The 23,909-nt window shown below is 38.9% G+C and overlaps 1 protein-coding gene across 2 annotated transcripts in view; it reads right to left on the bottom strand.

The window, feature by feature from the left end:
• Positions 1–22,259, bottom strand: part of KIF11 (kinesin family member 11) — a 44,281-nt gene extending 22,022 nt beyond the window's left edge. Inside the window, exons 1-11 of one of the 2 annotated variants that reach the window (XM_045040408.1) lie at positions 21,940–22,259; positions 15,332–15,464; positions 14,997–15,094; positions 14,823–14,901; positions 13,067–13,252; positions 12,827–12,951; positions 10,041–10,131; positions 8,609–8,851; positions 6,646–6,741; positions 4,946–5,034; positions 1,040–1,127 (exon numbers count right to left, since the gene is read on the bottom strand). In XM_045040408.1, the coding sequence (XP_044896343.1) occupies positions 1,040–1,127; positions 4,946–5,034; positions 6,646–6,741; positions 8,609–8,851; positions 10,041–10,131; positions 12,827–12,951; positions 13,067–13,252; positions 14,823–14,901; positions 14,997–15,094; positions 15,332–15,464; positions 21,940–22,016 (1,305 nt within the window). In that variant the 5' untranslated portion in view covers positions 22,017–22,259. The remainder of the gene's footprint in view (positions 1–1,039; positions 1,128–4,945; positions 5,035–6,645; positions 6,742–8,608; positions 8,852–10,040; positions 10,132–12,826; positions 12,952–13,066; positions 13,253–14,822; positions 14,902–14,996; positions 15,095–15,331; positions 15,465–21,939) is intronic. The other variant, XM_011287418.4, reaches the window with a different exon arrangement.
• Positions 22,260–23,909: the final 1,650 nt, after the last annotated feature.

Genomic DNA, 23,909 nt, shown 5'->3' with positions numbered 1-23,909 from the left:
AGGGTATGTGACTCTTGATCTCAGGGTCATGAGGTCAAGCCCAACACTGGGCATGTAGCCTACTTAAAAAAAAAAAGAAAGAGGGCACCTGGGTAGCTGTTGGTTGGGCATCCAACTCCTGATTTTGGCTCAGGTCATGAATCTCACGGTCATGGGATCGAGCCCACATCACTTAGTGTGGAGCCTGTTTGGGATTCTCTCTCTCCTTCTCTCTGCCCCTCCACTGCGCACACATCTCCTCTCTCTCTCTCTTTCTCTCTCTCAAAATAATTAATTAACTAGTTAAAGAAAAAAAAGAAAGAAAAAATGTGGCTTGTCTCAACTGAGATATACAGATGAAGCACACAAAGGATTTCAAAGACAGTACAAATTAAAAGAATGTAAAGAAAAAAAGGGGAGTGGGCATCTGGCTGACTCTGTCAGTAAAGCATGTGACTCTTGCTCTTGGGGTTTCAGGATTGTTAAGTTCAAGCCCCACATTGGGTGAAGAGATTACTTAAAGACAAAAAACCTTGGCGGGGGCGGGGGGGGAGGGTGTCTCAGTCAGTTAAGCATCTGCCTCTTGATTTTGGCTCAGGTCATGGTCTCATGGTTCATGGGTTTGAGCCCCTCAGCAGGACGAAGTCCACTTGGGATTTTCTGTCTCCCTCTCTCTGCCCCTCCTCCGCTCACCTGCACTCTCTCACTTAAAAATAAATAAGTAAACACTAAAAAAGTAAAAATAAAAAATCTTGGGGCACCTGGGTAGCTCAGTCAGGTGAACATCTGACTCTTTCTTGACTCTTGATCTTGGCTCAGGTCACGATCCCAGGGTCATGGGATTGAGCCCCCATTGGGCTCTGCGCTGGGCATGGAGCCTGCTTGAGATCCTCTCTTTCTCCCTCTCCCTCTGTCCCTCCCCTACTTGTGCACACGTGCACTCTTTCAAAAAAAAAATCTTAAAAAAAGAAAGAAAAAAGTAAAAATATCAGGTCCTTCACATTCTGAAATTTTAATATGTGCTTCCCATGTAACATTCAATACTGTTTTAAATGCTTACCCTACTTAGCTCCTCCTCAACGGCACCAATTTTTTCAATCAATTCTACAATCTGTTCTTCTTGAACAGTTAGTTTTCCACTCATGGCTCTAAAATAAAGTTTAATATAAGTTTAGCAATTAATATTTTTTCTTAATCGCTTTAAAATGTATTTTAACACAATTGTGGCAGTTCTACATCATCTCTACCATTTATCATTATAACGATGCCTAAGTGTTAATAAGCAATAAATATAAATTACAAAACACAAATGGATTCCTTGTCCCTGTTTCATAAAAGGGCTGTTCTTCTTGTGATCTCCATTTTGAAAATGAGAATCCCTACCTATGAGGGAAAAAAGCACGTGTATATATAAAATTTGAGATGCCACAAAGCTGACAAAGGACTATAACTCACATAAAGTACAGGTGGGGGCAGGGGGATACAACATAAGTGGCTGCTATCAGGAATATGGCGTATAAATAGGACCCACAGAATCCAAGAAAGGCTTGGGGCTTGAAGGCATCAGGTGTCACCGGAGGAAGGGATGAGATAAGGGGCAAAAACTGGAGAAGTGAATTAAAGTATATATACAGAACAATTATACCTTTTGCCTCTTGCACACAAACCCCAGTATACACCCCAACACCCACCACCATCACACCACCACATAAATCTTCATGAGATGGAAGGGTTATCCTCTAGAACACAGTTCCCCCGCCTCAGCACTATTGACATTTTGAATCAGATGATTCTGGTTCACTTTAATGGGTCTCTGATTTCTTCAGCATTAGCAAGTTTCAGAAGTGAATGCTATCTTTTGTAGCCTCGTTCCTTCATAACTACCAACAATTTTCTATTCCACACTGTGCTTAAGTGACAAAGATACTTTTGTGAATGTGAATTTCCTCACATTATTAGCTAACGATATTGGTGATTAAAGAAAAAGCTAGAACTGACATATAAGAGGAGAGTTAATTCTGACAGTCTTTCCATTAACTATGTTCTTTATTGGAAATAGCTCTTTAATGTGAATGAAATATTTGAAATGCTTTCCTTATACTGAATGTACATGAGGTAATGCAACATTATTTCATGGATGATATAGTTTTGACATAGTGTTAAAAGATCCATTAAATAAAGCATTATCCTATTTTAAATGTTGGCTTCAGCTTTCATAATCCTCCTCTGACTTACAGTGTAGTAATTCCAAAAGCATTTTCAGAAAGAACATTGTTTCAGATTATGCCTCATGTTTATTGAGAGCAAATACTATCTTTTTAATCATGGGACTGACAAACTAAAAATTTATTTATTATTTATAATTTTATAACTAAAGTTATTTCTTAATCTAAAATACATCAAAGTGATGGTCAACAGAAGGTAAGCAAATTAGACAGTCTATAATGTCCAGTGTTTGACCACTAACAGCGGAAGATCCTACATGAGCAAATCATGACAAAACCACTTATTCACTGGTTGCCTACTAAGCACCCATCTCTAGCATCCACGTTTCCTTTGGGAAAGGACCCTCTCTTGACTGTGCAGTACCCAAGCTGTGTGGAGGGAATGTGACTCCATTCCCAGATCCAAGGACTAAGCCTGACTGGCTCAAGACAATCGGGGAAATTCAACTCCTTTGACAGCTGTTGGTTCAGATATGGATACAACTCAGAACTAATCTAATCAATAAGTGATGTTCCTCCAGTGTTGAGGGTTATAGGCCAGGTAGCCTCTCACCCACACAAGACATGAATGAGAGCAGCAGCCGCTCTGCTGACCATCATCCTTGATGAAGAGCCAGGCTTAGGAGAAAGCCACCACTTAGGACAGGAGTGAGGACAGACAGAAAGGATCCTTGAGCTACTGGATTAAATAACCTTGAAGCTCATTCTACCCTTTGCTGTTTTAAGACCGTTTAAGCTGGGCTTTCTAACCAAAAGCACTGTGATGCCAACTTTAAAATATAAAAAGTGGTTACTGAATAAGAACTAATATGTAAAAAATATAAAGTGGTAGAAATAGAGACACCCATAAAGTAAACAATTGAAAAATAAAATACTATAGTACGTACAATAGAGAAGTATACCTGAAAACCAGATAAACAGGAAAAAAAAGAATAAAAAATACCAAGTTTAAGAACTAAGTGTAAATTTGCAAAAGATTTTTGGAAAAATGTTTTGCCAAGTAGGTATAGGACATGAAAGAACCAAATATGGGGCATCTGGGTGGCTCAGTCAGTTAAGCATCCGACTTTGGCTCAGGTCATGATCTCATGGCTCATGAATACAAGCTCTGCATCAGGGTCTGTGCTGACAGCTCAAAGCATAGAGCCTGCTTTGGATTCTGTGTCTCCCTCTCTCTTTGCTCCTCCATGGCTTGTGCACGTGTGCTCTCTCTCTCAACAAATAAACATTAAAAAAATGTTTTTTAATTAAAAATTAAAAATAAAAAAAGAACTACACAAAACTAAGGTAACATAGAAAGAATAAAAGAATACCGTTTAATAGCCTGTGATATCCATACAATGCAAATTTGAGTATTCGTAATGTATGAGCCAATCAAGAAGGCATAGTGCATTATGACAACTAAGAATACTATGGAAGAAAATGAGTTTAATTAAATGATTTATATGCTATCACAATGATCACATAATGTAACCATACATGTATTACCTGAAAAAAAAAAAAAGTTGTGTAAAAGATTATACCAAGATGCTTTGCATTATTATCAATTAGCCCTAAATACCTTTTATCATTAATTTTTGAAAAATGCCCTGTGAGAGGCACCTGGGTGGCTCAGTTGGTTAATCGTTCAACTTCTGCTCAAGTCATGATCTTGTGGTTCACAAACTCGAGCCCCACGTTGGGCTCTGAGCTGACAGCTCACAGCCTGGAGCCTGCTTCAGATTCTGTGTCTCCCTCTCTCTCTCCCCTCCCCTGCTTGTTTCTCTCTCTCTCTCTCTCTCTCTCTCTAAAATAAATAAACATTAAAAAAAGCTTTAAAAAAAACAATGCCCTGTGAAAATCACCCTCCTTAACACCTTCAAGGATACAAGCTATCAGGAATTTTCAACTTAAAATTCTTAGCATCCCACTTGCCTTCTGCTCCTTGTTTAACCTGTTGTTGTTATTGTTTCTAAATAAAGTTTCAGTAGATTTCCTTTGAACTATTCCAGGGCTTTAAAAACTGAACAGATTAGTGGTTGCCAGAGGCTAGGGACTACTGGGGAAAAAGGATGGGTATGACTACAAAGAGGCAGCAAGAGGGAGATCTTTGTAATGGTGGGATATGCCATATCTTAATTGTAGAACTACATGAATCCACAAATGAGCAAAATGGCATTGAATTAAACACGTACTTTGCACCAATGTCAATTTCCCAGTTTTGACATTTTACTAAAGTTAAGCAAGAGGTACTGAATGGGGGAAACGCAGTGAAAAATATATGGGACCTCTCTGTATTTTTCTTACCACTTCATGTGAATCTATAATTATTTAAAAATTAAAGTTATCGAGGCGCCTGGGCGGCGCAGTCGGTTAAGCGTCCGACTTCAGCCAGGTCACGATCTCGCAGTCCGGGAGTTCGAGCCCCGCGTCAGGCTCTGGGCTGATGGCTCAGAGCCTGGAGCCTGTTTCCGATTCTGTGTCTCCCTCTCTCTCTGCCCCTCCCCCGTTCATGCTCTGTCTCTCTCTGTCCCAAAAATAAATAAACGTTGAAAAAAAAATTTTTTTAAATTAAAGTTATATAAAAAATGTTTAAACTTATTTGATAACTACTTGTTAATGTCAATAGAAAAAGAAGCATTTACAGGAGGCACTAGATTTAAAGATTTTAGTCAATGTCCCATAAGTGAATTTTACTTCAAACACATTGTTACCAGAAAATTATTACTCTTGGAAATTAATTTCTATAGCCAAGGCCTTACCTAAAATTTTCTTCAGAAATGTATACCCCATTTTTCTCACGGGCTGCAGCAAGATCTCGTTTCAGACGCTCTATCTCTTCCGTATATTCCTACACAAGAAGAATGTTGTAGGTGTCAATTTAGCATATAACTCTTTTCTCATTCAGTTTGGGGAGGATATATATATGTATATTTCATGTTTTATTTATATATATACAAATAAAACATGAAATTAGCCCTTTTATGTTCCTTTTTAAATGTTTATTATTTATTCTTTCTGTATTATTTCTCTCAATTATCTCAATAAAAACTTCAATAGAAAAAAAAAAAAAAACAACACTACTGGATCACTTGGGTGGCTCAATTAAGTGTCCAGCTCTTGATTTTGGTCATGATCTCACCATTTGGGAATTGGAGTCCCTAGGTGGGGCTCTGCAGTGACAGCACAGAGCCTGCTTGGGATTCTCTTTCTCTGCCCCTTTCCCCCTCAAAAATAAAGAAGTAAACTTAAAAATAATAAACAAATACATACGTACATACTACCAGGAAAAGGAACACAAGCCACAGTGGGAGGAAATATTTAAAAATCATCTCAAAAAGGGCTTGTATCTAAAAGATATGAACTTCTCTTTACCACTTAATAAGAAGAACACCAACTAAAAATTGGGCAAAGAATATGGATAGACTTTTCATAAAAAAGATATACAGATGGATAATAAAGTTGTGAAAAGGTACTCATTATCATTATTCATTAGGGAAATGCTAATCAAAACCACACTGAGGTACAATTATACAGTTATTAGAATGGCTAACATTAAGAAGATGGACTATAACAAAGTGTTGGAGAGGATGTGGAGAAACTGCAACCCTCATAGATTGGCTGCTGGGGAAATTGAAAGTGGTACAGCCACTTTGGAAAACAGTTTCTTCAAAGAGTTAAAAATAAATTTACTGTGCAACACAGAAATTAAACTGCTAGGTATCTACTTAAGAGGACTGAAAACACATCAACACAAAGACTTGTACACTAACGTTCATAGCAGCTTTACTGGAAATAATCCAAATGTCCACTGGCTGGTGAATGGATAAACAAAATGTGTTGTTATCCACTTAATGGAATACTATTCAGCAGTAGAAAGACTCTATTGACACACGCTACAACACAGATAAAGCCCAAATGTTATGGCAAGTGAAAGAAGCCAGATACAAAAGACCAAATATTGTATGATTCCATTTAGAAAAATGTCTGGAAAGAGCAAATCTATAGACAAGAAGTAGATCAGTGGTTGACTGTTTGCAAAGGGGCAAAGGGGAACTTTATAGTGATAGAAATTTCCTAAAACTAGATTGTAGTGATGTTGCACAACTCTATAAATGTACTAAAAATCACTGAATTGTAGGCTTACAATGGAGGAGTACTATGGAAAATTATACCCCAATATCTGGTAATTATATCACATTAATGTATGGTGATTATACCCTAAAGCTATAAATAAATAAATTTCATAAATGTACATAATTGCAAATTTTGCTGACTTGATAGAGGTGGAAAAGTCAATATATTAGCATTAGAAAAAACATATTAGGTAGTTCATTAAAATCATTAGATGAAAAGCCTTACCATAGGCAATTTAACAAATCTTTTAACAATCATCTATTTCAAGTCCTTATTTTCACATTTGCCAAATAAGATTACATTACTCCACAAAAATCACAATTACCTTAATAAGAGCTCTTTTGGTGAGTTTCTGGTTAACTTCAGGCTTATTTAGTATGTTCTTTGCTCTATGAGCATATTCCAATGTACTCAGAGTTTCCTGTGAAGAAAAGAAAGTACCAACTACTAAAGATATTATGAGAATAATGTAGTTCTGTTACCTAAAATGTACTATAACTTACAAGAAATAATTTATGGGTATATCTAATCTAAACATCTATCCACTAGAACCACTATACCCAATCTTTACAAAGAAGTTGTTCAAAACATCCTTTTTCCCCTTTTTTCCAATTTTCAGGGTCTTCAACTTTAAAATAATTTGACCTAATAATTTTTTTAAATTGTTTTCTAATGTTTATTTATTTTTGAGAGAGACAGAGTGTGAGCAGGAGAGGGACAGAGAGAGAGGGAGACACAGAATCTGAAGCAGGTCCCAGGCTTTGAGCTGTCAGCACAGAACCCAATGCGGGGCTTGAACTCACAAACTGTGAGATCATGACCTGAGCTGAAGTTGGATGCTTAACTGACAGAGCCACCCAGGCACCCCTGACCTATTCATTTTTTATGTTAGTTTTCACACTCAATGAATTCCATCATCTGATGAATAAACAAAATGTCCTATATCCATACAATGGAATATTACTCATCTACAAAAAGGAATGAAGCATTGATACATGCTACCCACGTGGATGAACACTGAAAACATTATGCTAAGTATAAGAAGCCAGTCACAAAAGAAAACTTATTGCATGATTCCTAAATGGAATGAAATGTCCAGACTAGGCAAATCTATAGATTAAAAAAGTAGGTTAGTACTGAGGTAGGGCTGGGAGTGAGAGCAAATGGGAAATGATTACTAATGGATTACAAAGATTCTTTCTGGGGTAATAAAAATGTTCTAAAATTGGAATGTGGTGATGACTGCAGGGTTCTGCAAACATATTAAAGTCACTGAACTATATACTTTTAATGAGTGAATTGTATGGTATGTGAATTTTATCTCAGTAAAGAGGTTTATTTTTAAATGAAAAGGGAGGGGCACCTGGGTGGCTCAGTCAGCTGAGTGTCTGACTTCCGCTCAGGTCATGATCTCACAGTTTGTGGGTTCAAGCACTGCATCGGGCTCTCTGCCATCATCGCAGAGCCTGCTTCAGATCCTCTGTCTCCTCTCTCTGTGCCCTCTTTCTCAAAAGTAAATCAATATTAAGATAAATCAATAAAAAATAAATAAAATGAAAGGGGAGTTAGAGACCTCTATAAGCTTTTCTAACTCCATTCAAAGGAAGTGGCCACAATATAAAATAAGAGATTTCACCATCTTTGTTGCTTCTCTTGGTTTTACCACCTATTCCCACACATCCAACCCCATCTTTGCTGCCCTCTTAAGTAGCTTCTACAACACTAGCATTCACTTAACCCACTTTTAAGTCCTCAATTCAATCTCCATATCCCATGTAACCCATCTACTGCTAATGACCATAGCAATTTCTTTGAAGATTGTGTGAGAAAAGCCATTAAGCAATTGTTTTCTTTTTTAAGATTAAAAACTCTGCCAGGAGGGGCACCTGGGTGGCTCAGTCAGTTAAGTGTCTGACTTTGGCTTAGATCATGATCTCGCAGTTCGTGAGTTTGAGCCCTGTGTTGGGCTCTGTGCTGACAGTTCAGAGCCTAGAGCCTGCTTCAGATTGTGTGTCTCCCTTTCTCTCTGCCCCTCCCCTCCGTGTGATCTGTCTCTCTATCTCTCAAAAATAAATAAACATAAAAAAAAAATTTTTTAAAAAAGAAACTATGCCAGAAAAGAGGAAGACAGTTTTTTCAGTGGCATCCTCCTCTATGTGCACGTGTGTGATACCCAGATTCTTTTTACTCTCGCATAGAATGAAGCCAATTAATGAACTTTTAAACTATGTGATAGCTAAATAAGAATTACACTTACTACACTTACAGATACCTTTCAAAGGGCTTACCTCAAGATTGAGGGACGCAGGAGAAATCGTTGCAATTATAGATGTTCTTGTACGCCCCCCAAGGGAATCCTGGAGGATTCTAGTTAATTTAGATTCTCGATAAGGAACATGAGGTGTTCTTTCTACAAGAGCAGTAATAACCCTTCCCAAAGTCAACAGGGACTGATTGATATTTCCAGCTTCCCGAGCTCTCTTGTCAACTGCTCCAGAACGGCCAATGTTCTCACTTCCCGCAAGATCAACCTTGAATTTCAAAAATAAAAGTAAGTTGTCAGTTCCACTGGATTTGGACACAAAGACTTTCATTCTTATATATATTAAATAGCCAACAAAATATTTTTTCTATAATTAACAACCCACTACAAAACTAATAACCTAGTGACTACAAATATATTATCTAGAAATATAAAATTTCAAGCTGCTCTATGAGGTAGTCAAAAATGAAACAGTTGAAAAAAACTACCATATGATCCAACAATGCCATTACTATGTATATTATCCAAAGGAAATGAAATCAGTATCTCAAAGAGATATCTGCACTCCCATGTTCAATGCATTATTCACAATAGTCAAGATATGAAAATAATCAGCGTCCATTGATGAATGAATAGAGAAGATATGGTGTACATATATATACACACCCACAATGGAATATATTATTCAGTCATGAGAAAGACTGTGCAACAACATGTGCAACATGTGCAACAACATGGATTAACCTAGAGAACATAATACAAAGTGAAATAAGCCAGGGAAGGACAAAGACTGCATGATCATATTTATATGTAGAATCCGGGAGAAAAAAAAGAAAGTTCACTGAAACAGAGAGTAGAATGATGGTTACCCGAGCAAGAAAGTGGGGGAGAAGGAGATGCTGGTCAAAGGGTATAAGCCTTAAGTCATAAGATGAATTCAAGTTCTGGGGATATGATGTACACTACGATGACTACAGTTAATAACACTATACTGGGGCACCTGGGTGGCTCAGTCAGTTAGGCATCCGACTTTGGCTAACGTCATGATCTCCCAGTTCTTGAGTTCGAGCCCCACATTAGGCTCTGTGCAGACAGCTCAGAGCCTGGAGCCTGCTTTGGATTCTGTGTCTCCCTCTCTCTCTGCCCTCCCCCACTTGCACTCCCTCTCTCTCAAAAATAAATAAACATTAAAATACAATTTAAATATAATAATAATACTATACTGAAATTTACTGAGAGTAGACCTAAGCATTCTCACCACCAAAAAAAAAAAAAAAAGTATGTGAGGTGAAGGATATGATAACCTGATTATGGTAATCATTTCACAAAGCATACATATATAAAATCATCACATTGTATACTTAAATATATAATCGTATTTGTCAATTATTCCTCAACAAAGCTGGAGAAAAAAAAGAAAAGAAAGAAACAGCAGTGGTATTAAGGTAGATGCTTACCAAGTTCAACTTTCCAATTTTAACAAGCTCCTCTCCATCAATTGTAGTTTCTTTCATATGTATCGTAACAGAGAAAACTGAGTGGGAACGACTAGAAAACAAGATCAGGTTGCTCAATCATTATAATGTAAAATATTATTTGCTTTCTATAAAATACTGAAAACAACAAAGAAAGACCAAAATCCACAAGATAGAGAAAGATAGTATCAGACAGGAGACATTAATAAGGTTTTGGAAGATGGAGGGGAGGGAGATAAAACAATGCTTCGGTTTTTGCCTTCTTGTACCTGCTGTCTGCAGAGGAGACGCCAATAAGAGACTACCTGTAAACACCCTAATAGACTCGGGAACTAGAATCCTCAGACCTCTAAAAGCTGGATATGGAGTAGGATTGAGATATTTGCCTGGGACGTCAGAGGAAAAGGCTTGCAATTAATCTTCCTATTTATAAGAACGTCTTGAAATATGTCATTACCATAAATTCAAACACCACCACACAAGCCATAGATTACTTGCTTTAAATTACTTGCCTGTTGTAAAAATACATTGCTCTGCTTTGAGACTGCCATCAGAAATAGTTAACACCCTCTCTTGAGAAGCAGAAATGGTAAATAGCAGTGATTACCAAAACACTACAAGATAATCATCAGTAGACCATAAACTGTTCCAATGTCTATCTTATGCTATGTACTCACATTCAGCTTATATCTGAAGGATACAAAAGTTATATAGACAACCTAGACATCTTTCCTTCTTGTATCAACGCCACTTGGTGAACATCATTATGTTTGTTTATGTCACTGAGGGGTGGTAGGGAATATGGTAATTTTCAATTTTCTTATTTGTACTTTGCATGCTACTTGGAAAATTTTTAAGTATCATATTTTATTATTTAAAATTACAGAAAAGGGGAAGGACATGGAAAAAATATAAGCAAACTATAGATCTGAATTACAATATACATTTCACATTTTTCTACTATTATTTACCCATTCCTAATCCAAGAGTATGGAATTGATGCAATTAAGCATAGAAGTCAACTCTGATTCTAGAAAACTGAATTGTTTTCCTTCACTTTACCACATACATTCATAAAGAGATTTTTACTCCAGTCTACAAACATAAAAAGGAGTCCTAAATTACACAAATTTATGAAAAATAGGAATTTATTTCAAAGAAAGGTATTTAGAGAAAAGAAATATTACCTAGTCTTAAACTCATTCCTCCAAATTCTATATAATTTTTTTAAATGGAAAGTTGTTATAGGAAAACTTAATTAAAATTATAAAATCAGGGACACCTGGCTGGCTCAGTCAATAGAGCATGTGACTCTTGATCTTGGGGCTATAAGTTCGAGCCCCATGTGTGGTATAGAGATTACTTAAACATTTTTTTTTCTTTTTTTCTTGAGAGACAGTGCATGTGCAAGGAGGGCTGAAACTCGAACCATGAGATCGTGACCTGAGCCAAAGACAAAAACTCAACCAACTGCTCCACCCAGGCACCCCTAATACATACATTTTTGTAAGAGTTGTAGAAATTTCTAATTACAAGGGAGCAAAGAAATAAGAGATCTAGTTTTTTTTTTTTTTTAAGTTTTATTTATTTAAGTAATCTTTATACCCAACGTGGGGCTCGAACTCATGACTCTAAGATCGAGCACAGCACATTCTCCTGACTAAGCCAGCCAAGTGCCCTGAGATCTAGTTCTAATAATCATTTTGTAGGTCAGGGAAAGTGATAGTCAGATAAGTTCACTTATTTACCTGAAGTCACATGTTTGGTTAACTGCAGAACTAGACCTAAACACAAATATCTAACTCTCAATCCATAGCTCCTGTAATTACACTCTGATGCTTCCTTCAAAGACCAGCAGAAAAAGAAATCACCTGACTCAGTAAACTGCTTTTCTAGAATTTAGGATTTATCCTATAAGGGGTGCTATCAATATGCCCCTTTGTACCCCCAGAAAGCCAGTGTTAGTGACCATATATTCCTACATTAAAATGAAGTCATCTGAAAAAAGTTTAAATCATGTTGCACAATCTAAATATATATAATTTTTATCAATCATACTGCAATAAAGCTGGGGGAAAATTAAATGAAATTATCTTTCTTCTAATCCTTATTTAAACCAAGTGCTTTCATGGGGCACTTGGGTGGCTCAGCCAGGTAAGCATCCAACTTCAACTCAGGTCATGAGCTCATGGTTTGTGAGTTCAAGCCCCACGTCAGGCTCTGTTCTGACAGCTCAGAGCCTGGAGCCTGCTTCAGACTCTGTGGATCCCTCTCTCTCTGCCCCTCCCCTGGCTCATGCTCTTTCTCTCTCTCTCAAGAATAAAGAAACATTTAAAAATCACAAACAAACAAACAACAAAAAAAGCAGGTGCTTTCAAACTTTGTTCTAGGTATCCATTGGGGCCCCAGAAAAGTGCTCAGGGAAAACCTTCATGAGGCTAAGGAGGTAAGCCTTTAAGCATCCCACCCCCACGTCAACTACAGGAGCCATATTATCAGCAGTTAATCAAGGCTCCCATGTATGATTTCATTCGAGAAAAAATAATCTAAAAAGTTTAAAACTTCTGCTCTAATATCAACTTCTCTTTGTTCTCCTTTCAACATTCTTCCAATATTGGTGTTCCCCTATAAATCTCAAGTCAATTACTAAAGCATGAAATCTAGCATATAATCTAGCTGTGTGACTCACATACCATGACTGACCCCAATTTGACTTCCCCCATGAAAAAGAAAACGGAGCACTGGGGGGAAGACAATGGTTTTCTTACCTAGAGTATGCATTCATCAAAGTTGCTGCAGTTGTCCTTTTTGCTGCCCCCTTCTCCAAAATTTGATAGACTTCATCCTTGTTGTGCACTGTAATTTCTTCTAAACCTTTGATTATCACCCCCCTCTGACCAAAAATGAAAAGAGCATCCATCAGATTAGTAAAATATATATATATTCTGGCTTCTCAAAGCATCACACATTAAAATCTGGATACATTCCATTCTCAAAGACTGAGTTACCTTGTTACGGGGATCATCAAACATCTGTAGTCTCTCAGAAACATCAGAAGATGGATTAAGGAGATCAAAAAGTTCTTCATTATAGATTTCCAACAGAGACACTTTGACTGAAAATTCAGTACCATTATCAGTAAGTTTCTCAAAAATTTGATGCAGAGTACGTGGAATTATACCAGCCAAGGGATCCTGAAACCATAATATTAGTAAGGATTAAAATAAGGGAAGAATGCCATCCATTTACTATGGCGGTTAAAACACATATGGTAAGGGCCTCCTTCATGATATATTTAAACACAAATATGCTAAAACCAGTTTATTTATTTATATTTTTATGTCAATCCCTTTCATCAAATTTTATTATAAATTGTTCATTAGTTGTATAATCTAAATTCCACTAAAACAAGTTTAAAAAAGAAACGAACTGAGTATTAGAGAAACAAAGTCATTTATAAGAATTTATTCAACAGTAACTATTCTTCTTCATACCTTCCACAAATCTGTCCTACCTATCAGCCACTTCATGCCATAGAAACCAACCAAACTAAGCTACTTATAAAACCAAGTTTAGTAATTCTAACTTTTCTCATGAGAACATAATACTACCATCTTAACAGAAAAGTGGCCCGTGTAACAGTGTATTCCCTAACTCTAACATAAACACGTTTTTAAAATATTTAAGCATCTTTTATAAAGCTGTTATGAATCTCTAAATTTTGAAACTGTACTTTAAGCCTATTCCTTATTTCCTATGGTTACAATTCCATAACTTCATTATCCATACTCCAAGTTAATGCCTCAACAGTGTAACCACTAGAAAAAAGGATCAACCTAAATGTTAATAATTTGGAAACTTAGTCATTAAACGCACTTCAACAAGGGCGCCTGGGTGGTTTAGTCGGTTAAGCGTCCAACTTCAGCTTAGGTCATGATCTCACGGTTTGTGAGTTCAAGGCCCATGTTGGGTTCTCTGCTGTCAGCATGGAGCCTGCTTTGGATCCTCTGTCCCTCTCTCCCTCTGCCCCTCCCCTGCTCTCTCGCTCTCTTTCAAAAATAAGTAAACATTAAAAAAAAACCTCACTTAAACACACTTGATGGATATCTTTGTGAAATGTACTATGTGCTTTTTACAGTATCCAAGAATACAGTGATCTTAATTTCTTGAACACTCAAGGTCATCATTGTTAAAGTACCATGCTGCCCCTTGCTATGCTATCTTGATGAGACTCATTCCCACACTGCAAAGTCTTCCCTTGCAAGCCCTACTCACATGCCGCTTTTCCACAATATTTTTTTTATTTCAAAAAAATTTTTCTTTAATGTTTATTTAGTTTTGAGAGAGAGACACAACACGAGCAGGGGAAGGGCAGAGAGAGAGGGAGTCACAGAATCCAAAGCAGGATCCAGGCTTTGAGCTGTCAGCACAGAGCCTGATGCAGGGCTTGAACTCACAAGCTGTGAAATGATGACCTAAGCTGAAGTTGGATGCTCAACCAACTGAGCCACCCAGGCGCCCCTCCACAATATTCTGCTCCAACTATTCTGTCTTGTCACTTAACTGTGCCATATGTATTGATTCTTTCTCTCCCAATGAGACTATGTTTCTTAAACAAGAACCATACCATATAGTTTATCCTACATTCATGTTTGACATGGTACGCTGATCTTCTCTATTTCAAGAAAGAGGTCTTCACTCATGTTATATTAAGTTATATTTCAGCCATTTTAGAGATAGAAACCTGGTATAAACAGTAAATACCTCCTCCCAAGTGTACTCTTCATTAGGTGACCTCTCACCTTCCATTGTAAAGGTTTTTCCAGTGCCAGTTTGGCCGTATCTGTCAAAATTTTTAAAAGTGTTAAAAAAAAACACAAAAAACAAATACATGCATCTAAACTTTTTCATCAATTTGAAAAATAGTGTTTCACTCACGCAAAAATAGTGCAATTGTAACCCATAATAACTTCATCCAGAATTGGACAAACAACACTTCGGTAAACATCAATTTGTTTAGTAGACGCTCCAAAAACCTATCCCAAAAAAAAAAAAAAAAATCAGAGCAATCTTCAGGGAAAAAAATATGTCAAAATTACTCACTTTAAGAATTTTGTTTTTAATAGATTAACTCATTCAGCCCACTAGAAACCATTTGACAGCTCAAAGAGTAACTGAAACTTGGAATTGACACTAGAACCTAGAGGAAATAGTATACGAGGCTAATTTTACATTGTAAATACAGGAGTTACAGCATTTAAAGAAGTAGGTACCATATCAAAAGTATATGTTTTCCTTGAGCTCTTGTCGGCCAATCCTCCAGTTCGTACACTAACTTCTTTTCGTACGTGATCACATTCCACTACAGAATGGGCGCTAGCTTTCCGCTCTGCCAAATTAAATGGTCTATAAAAAGAAATATACAAAGTTACTGAAAAAACTCTTAGTTTTCCGGTTACAAATGACATTGTCATTAATACCTTAGACAACAACAAAGTGAAGTTTTTTTTTGTTTTTTATTTTTTTTTAACGTTTTATTTATTTTTGAGACAGGGAGAGACAGCATGAACAGAGGAGGGTCAGAGAGAGGGAGACACAGAATCTGAAACAGGCTCCAGGCTCTGAGCTGTCAGCACAGAGCCCGACGCGGGGCTTGAACTCACGGACCGCGAGATCATGACCTGAGCTGAAGTCGGCCACCTAACCGACTGAGCCACCCAGGCGCCCCCAAATTGAAGTTTTTTAACTACACTGTTGGTAACAGGGATTACATGGGGTACTACTGAATGATACTGCTAAAGCAGACGGCAAAATTTTAAGTCTTAACCCCCAGAAATAAAAAATCGTTTTTTTTTAATTTTCAAAGTTATGTAAAACATTATAATCCTGACAGTTTTGGAGTAGATGCTAACAGAATTAACTTGTAAAAAATGCCAAACTTATTTTTTAGAATTGTATTTCTACTATTCTTAGAATCTGAGAAAGCTAGGTTATAATGTAGTAGAGAGATTTGTGTTAAAATTACTAACCACATTTGTGTTTGAAATACTAACCTGAGAGTGAACAACTGGCATAAGATAAAAAGTAGATAAAAATAATGACTGGGGCGCCTGGGTGGCTCAGTCAGTTAAGCATCCGACTTCGGCTCAGGTCATGATCTCGGAGTATATGAGTTTGAGCCCCACGTCGGGCTCTGTGCTGACAGCTCAGAGCCCGGAGCCTGTTCCGGATTCTGTGTCTCCCTCTCTCTCTGCCCCTCCCCTGCTCACGATCTGTCTCTGTCTCTCAATGATAAAAACATTAAAAATTTTTAAAAATATAATAATGACTAATACATTGAGTAGTTACTATGTGCCAGGTACTCACTATTCTGTCTTTTTTTAATGTTTATTTTTGAGAGAGAGAGAGAGAGAGAGAGAGAGAGAGAGCGCGAGCATGAGCAGGGGAGGGGCAGAGATGCTTAAGTCAGATGCTTAACCAACAGAGCCACCGAGGTGCCTTGGTACTCACTATTCTAAATGCTTCACATGTGTTAACTCAGTTTGTCCTCACAACACTGTGAGATCAAGGGGGAATAGTAACAAAACAAATGGTTATAAAAGAGGTAATGTTTAGAAAGAATATGTAAAGGGTGCTGTCGGAACACAAAGCAAAAATTTAGTGTCTTGATTGGGACAGGGAGGGGTAGGGGAATCATACATAAGTGATAGGAAAGACGCCCAGAGGAAGAAACGTAATGAAATTCCTCCTTGGGCTTTCAATAGAGTAAGGATTCTTTTTTTTTTTTTTTACATTATTATTATTATTTTTTAATTTAAATCCAAATTAGCATGTAGCGCAACAATGATTTCAGGTGTAGATTCCTTAATGCCCTTTACCCATTGAGCCCATCCCCCGTCCCACAACCCCTCCAGTAACCCTCTGTTTGTTCTCCACATTTAAGAGTCTCTTATGTTTTGTCCCCTGTTTTTTTTTAAAGCTTATTTATTTTGACAGAGAGAGAGAGAGCGCGCGCGCGCGCATGGGTGGGGGAGGGGCAGAGAGAGGGAGACAGAATCTGAAGCAGGCTCCAGGCTTTGAGTTGTCAGCACAGAGCCCGATGCTGGGCTCGAACTCACGGACCGCAAGATCATGACCTGAGCCAAAGTGGGATGCTCAACCGACGGAGCTACCCAGGTGCCCCTGTCCCCCTCCCTCTTTTTATATTATTTTTGCTTCCCTTCCCTTATGGTCACCTGTTCTGTGTCTTAAAGTCCTCATATGAGTGACGTCATATATTTGCCTTTCTCTGACTAATTTCACTTAGTATAATACCCTCTAGTTCCATCCACGTACTTGCAAATGGCAAGATTTCATTCTTTTTGATTGCTGAGTAATACTCCACTGTATGTATGTATGTATGTATGTATGTATGTATGTGTGTATATATATATATACCACATCTTCTTTATTCATTTAGAGTAAGGATTCTTGACCTTGATTTGTATACAGTGTATACAAATTTCCCATTTGAAAAATGGGGCTGAGTAATAGTACCAAACTCACTGCACGGGAAAATAAATCCTGTTTAGTTTACCATTTCCCAGTGGCTACCACAATGCTTGGTACATAGCCGGCATTCTAATATCTGTTAAACGACACAGCTTAATAAATGTCACCCTAAGGGGAATAATGGAAGAGCTGAAAAGAACCATAATACATACAGAGGCATCCATCAGATATTTATATACTTAACACACATCTGGACCAAAGAGAGAGATGTACTCTTAACCTGAGTTCATTTTTCCCATTCAATATCACATATTATGAAAGGAAATGCCAAATAGGAAATTATCTTTCCCTTCATCACTAGACAAACTACGTTGCTATTTACTTTAAAAAGGATATCTCAACACCCTTTGGCATGCCCCATCCCTAGCATTTTTTGATGGTCATAAGATCAAATTTGTGATCCTGGGAAATTTAACTCAGCAACTCCCAGATAATATATAGTGATGCTATCAACTGTCAAATGTAATGAAACCTACACAATGCACATAACCCATGGCATGCAGGATTATTAACAGTTCAACAAAACTTGGTCAAAACCAACTTTCTGGTAGGCCAAGAGTATCAACTAGAATGAATTGCTCTCATGTGGTTAAAGCTCTTTCAATGTCTACCATTCCTAGCATCTCTCAACTAATTTCTTTGCCTGGATGTGTAATTAAGTTAACCAAATGAATACCATTGAGATGTCACAACTGAGCAGTAGATATTCACACATATCACACATTCCTAAAAGTTACCAAAACTCCGAGCAGCTTTAGGGACTATTTGTACTATGATAAATAGTACTGCCAAGCCACCATATTCCTAACCAAACCTCTCTAACTAGAAATTGCTAGGTTCCTGCTGGTGATGCTAACAAACCCATCGATTTGTTGGCCTCACTACAGTTATATTACATTTATTTGTTCATTCCATAAATATTTATCAACTACTTACTATATGATAAAACTGAGGATAGAGAAGTGAACAAAACCAAGTTTAAAAAAAACCCAAAACACTCAAGTTCTTATTCTCAGGGAGCTTTTATCTTAGTGTTATACATAGATAATTTAGATACTGATAAATTAGAAATGAAAATAAATAAACCAAACTAAATGGGATTGAAAGTGATGATGGGGGGAAATAGGCAGTTACTATTACTATTTTCGGATGGTCAGGGAAGGTTTCTCTGATATTTAATGATACCTAAGCAGAATCTAGAAAGTGAGGGAGTCTTACAGCTATTTTGATGGGAAAGCTTTCTAGGCAGAGTGAAATTGCAAAGTCCCTGAGGTAGAGCTTGGTGGATAGATGTTATTTTTAAAATATAGAGGTGGGGGGCGCCTGGGTGGCTCAGTTGGTTGAGTATGTGACTTTTGATTTTGACTTAGGTCATGATCTCATGGTTTGTGAGATGAGTCCCATGTCGGGCTCCACACTGATAGGGTGAAGCCTGCTTGGAATTCTCTCTTTCTCCCTCTCTCTCTGCCCCTCCCCTGCTTGTGCATGCTCTCGCTCTCTCTCTCTCAAGATAAACTTTAAGAAAAAAACATATATACTTTTATATATATGAATGATTCATATGGGTTCAGATCTAAATTACTAAAGCACTTGTCTAGATTAAAATGCAAGAATGGGGCGCCTGGGTGGCGCAGTCGGTTGAGCGTCCGACTTCAGCCAGGTCACGATCTCGCAGTCCGTGAGTTCGAGCCCCACGTCAGGCTCTGGGCTGATGGCTCAGAGCCTGGAGCCTGTTTCCGATTCTGTGTCTCCCTCTCTCTCTGCCCCTCCCCCGTTCATGCTCTGTCTCTCTCTGTCCCAAAAAAAATAAATAAATAAACGTTGAAAAAAAAATTTAAAATGCAAGACTGACTTAAATCGTAAAACCTTTATATGACAGTCTTTTTTTTTTTTTTTTAAGTTTATTTTGAGAGAGACGAGAGTGTGAGCTGGGGGAGAGGCAGAGAGAGATGGGGAGAGAGAGGATGCCAAGCAGGCTCCTCGCTGTCAGTGCAGAGCCCACCTTGGGGGCTCAATCCCACGACTGTGAGATCATGACCTCAGCCAAAATCGAGTCAGACGCTTAACTGACTGAGCCACCCGGGGCCCCTCTATTATGTTCTTAATAGAATTTATGCTAACCTGTACACTTACACAAGGGGAAAGAATGTTTTGCATGTGTGTTGTGTGTCTTTGTGTATACATATATCAAAGCCTATTTCCTTATTAAAATCTCTCTATATATGAACCATCAGTTCCCCAACTCCAGAAATTATAGCTTTCTCTTGAGCTGTGTATAGGTCGACTAAAAAATTTTCTTCCTGAAGTTATAATACAAGTAAAGAACATCACTGGGGAGCCTGGGTGGCTCAGTGGGTTAAGTGTCTGAATTCGTTTGGCTCAGGTGAGTTCAAGCCCCCACATTGGGCTCTCTGCTGTCAGCACAGAGCCTGCTTGGGATCCTCTGTCCCCTCTCTCTACCCCTCCCCCCTTACACAAGAGCACATGCACGTGTGAGCCCTCTCTCAAAAATAAACATTAAAAAATTTTTAAAAAGCAAGTAAAGATCATAAAAGGTTATATTCATTGTAATAAAGTAATAAGCCACCTCTTGAAATCTCGCTGACCTCTTAGGTTACAATAAACTGTGCCAATTAAAAATGTAAAACTGAAAAACAAAACAAAACAAAAAATCAGGGAAGAATATGTGACCAGAGACTACACGTGGTTTGCAAAGCCTAAAATATTCACTATCTGAGCCCTTTACAGAAAAGGTTTAACAACGACAAGGGCCTCGTAAATTGTTTACTAAAGCTTAAGGACATATCCGCACTAGGAAAGATATTTAAAAAAGAAAGCATGAAAAGAAAAACATCCTCATACAAAAATTATTGTAAATAGTCACAACCAAAGCACTTTTCGTTAGTGACAAAGTAAAAGAAACCTCTTTTTGGTAAGACTTGAAATGAATGGGGATAATAAATAATGTTTAATTCTTGGGACTGAGGAAGGGGGCTGGAAAGGGAAACAATGGGGCTCAAACTGTAATGATTGGTCTGTTTCTAATATGGGTGATGGATACACAGATGTTTGTTACTTTATTCTCCATAACTTTTATAGGTCTGACATATTTTGTAACTAACAATAAAAAAGAAAATTAAAGAAAATAAAGCCACGCAGAGAAAGCATTACTGTCAGGCCTTAATAAACGATCAACATAATCTAAAAACTTGCGTTTCTATTATGGGCTGTTAATTTTTTTTTTCAAATCTTCAAAACAAGTAACTATTAAGAGAAGCTCTCAAGTACAGCTGGTAATTGGCCAGACTTAAGGTTACCACCGAATTTCCTCTCTGACACCTAGTTTAGAAAGCCAGCTGTTACGGTTGACTTCTACAATTCAAGTCACCAAAGCTGAGAAGGCAATAACTTAAGAAAGTTTGTTGCATACATTTAAAAAATCACCTTTAAAAAAAAAGATTTAGAATACTTTTGGATTTACAGAAAAGTTGCTGACGGTAGAATTTTAAAAACAGCAACAAAAACAGACACACAAAACACACACATACAACAGTAAACTGTGGACGGCTTCTAAAAAGCTGAATAAATCAATCTCTAAGCAACAGTTTATATAACAAGCATGTTCTCTCTCTACTGGCTAATTTCAAAATTGGGAAGTTATTTGGAAATCAATCTGGGGAGAGTTGAACACCTCCACCCGCTCACCCTGAAAAAACTGTCTTCTTTGGTTTAGGGAAGACCAAGCTGCGGTACAATCAGAAAGCTATACTGGCTTAAGCTGTCTCCTTTTAAAAACAGAAACTCACTCTATAACAACCTTTAAATTTCAAATACAGTGGTGTTTCCTTATTTAGTAGGGATGAAGAAAATAGTGCATCAAAAATAAAGAGAACAAGTGATCGGTTATGTTTTGAGAGATGATGGAGAGGCGGGTAATCTCAACATCAGGACCATCTGCAAAGTAGGTATACAGTCTTATTTCCAAACTGACAAACTACAAGAAGTGGAATATAAAAGTGACACCTAAATCTCTGCTGTCATTAGTTTTTTTAAAAACAACATACTTTTCCATGAAGAACGGCGATCAAATTCTCCTGAATTGCAAATCAAACTATAACCTCCAATACGAATATCCTTTCTTCCGAAACAGACACTAATTTACTCCTCACAGCAATCTGGTGTCATTTTATGGAACAGCATTTAGAGGAACTATGAGACAGGCAGGTCTGCACCGCCCAGAAACTACAATCAAAATTCCACTCTCCGGACAGCACAGAAGGGAGCCCAGCAGCAAAGCCCGGCACTCCGAATCCTGCCGGGTTCTCCCTACCTGCATCTCACCACCACCTGGATGTTCTTCCCCTTTTCCTCTTTCTTCTTCGCGGAGGAATTCGGCTGAGACGCCATGACGATCACCGCCGGAAAGTCAAGACCTGGTCGCGTACTCGAGCGCCGTGGGGGCGCGGGAGGGTCCTGCGACCGGCGCGGGCCAGATGCCCACCTCCCCCGCCGGGTACTGGCGTGGCCCGGGGAGCCCACGCAAGTAGCTCGGCGTCCCCGCTCTCCACCAGGAGCTCTGACTCCCCGAGGCGTCTGTCCCGCACTAGCACTAGCGGGAGCCTCGGAAACAGCGATGTCGTCTCCGCCCAAAGCCTAGGAAACCAGGCAACGACTCGGCGCCTCAATTTGAAAAAGGAGCCGAGACGCCGAACCAATAGCAGCGCGGGCGCGCAAGGCACCATGGGACGGGGTGTCGTCACCAGAGCCCCGCCCTTGGGGCGTGGCCCGCGGGAAAGTAAAAAGCTGGTCTGTCCGTACCCTTCTGGAACTCTTGGTCCAGAGGGAGAGACGCACGAGTAAACAGTGTGACCCTTTAACGCGACCTTGCCCAAGTTACATAACGTCTCTATAAACCAAGATTTCCAAATCTTCAAAATGGAAGCAATAGCGACCACCTTAGAAGGTAGTGTGAGAATTAATTAACTAGTGCGGGCAAATCCCTTAGACTAGAACATGTAGTATCAGGAAAGCTGGCCACGATTATAATTATTATTAGCGGATGGTAAGACAGTGCTGTGGAAGCACAGGGCAGAGATCAAATGCGAGCCCTTTTCTCGGAGGCAGCGTCTAGAGTAGCCTTGAATAATTAGGAAGTGTTAAGAAATAAGGCTACATGGGTAACCAAATTGCGATGAAAAGGGCGTTAAGTGTCATTTTCAGAACTCTGAGTGTATCCTTTAACTGATGAGAAATGTCATTGTTAAGTGATTCCAAGCAAAAGGCAGTACAGTACTCGCCCTTTCAGCAACTCTTCCGGAAGGACTGACGCAGGCTCAAGGCGCGCTTCCCTCTACGTGGTGCCGCAGTCCGCGGGCGGCTCAAGGAGGCGCCCGCCGCGGTCAGCCTACAAATCCCAGCAGGCCGCGCTCTCTGGGCCCCGCCCCCGATCGGTAACCTGTGACTTTCGGTAGGCGTCCTACAAGCGTCCTTGCGGTGCTTGAGGAGACTCGACCGCTTCAGGTGTGGCACCCAGGCCCGGGAAAAACTGTCGTGGGCCTGTGCTATAGTCGGCTTAAGGAGCTGCGCTTGTGGGCCACACTTAGCCCACAGGAGACTGGGTATCGTTTTAGCTTTTTAAGTAAGGGCCAGATGGAAAACTCTCAGGCGCCTTTGTGTTCCTCCACTTATTAACCTCCTGCATTCCCCCAAGGAGACAATTATATGTACAGCTCGGATCTCTGGTCACCTTTATGCATAGCTCAGCATCTCAAAATGGACCTGCTGAAAACAGAACTCGTTATGCTCCTTAAAGCCACCCTAATCTTTCTCATCTGGACCCATGGCACTAACCAGATCTTTGATTCCTTCATATTCTACCTTGTCCAGTGGACTTCTGTTAGTTTTATCACCTCCGCCACCACTCCAGGCCAAGTCTCTTTTATCTCTAATCTGAACCACTGCCCTTGACACGTCTCCCTACTTCTGCTGTTTTCTCCTCTACCCACTGCATTCAGTCAGCAACGGGAAGGATCCTTTAAAATAATTCGATCAGGGTGCCTGGGTGGCTCAGTCGGGCGTCTGACTGTTGATTTTAGCTCAGGTCATGATCTCAGGGAGGGGGAACCCAGCCCCATGTGGGGCTCTGCGCTGGCAGTGCAGAGCCTACTTGGGATTTTCCCTCTCCCCTCTCTCTCTCTGCCCCTCCCCCATCTCTCTCTCCAAAAAACCAAAACCAGGTCACGCCCTTCATTTACTCTTAAATCTTTCAATAGCTTCTCAATGAACTTACAATAAAATCCA

This window comes from Felis catus, chromosome D2 (assembly GCF_018350175.1).
Source record: "Felis catus isolate Fca126 chromosome D2, F.catus_Fca126_mat1.0, whole genome shotgun sequence".
Lineage (NCBI taxonomy): Eukaryota > Metazoa > Chordata > Mammalia > Carnivora > Felidae > Felis > Felis catus.
This window is presented reverse-complemented; position numbering and strand designations above follow the sequence as displayed.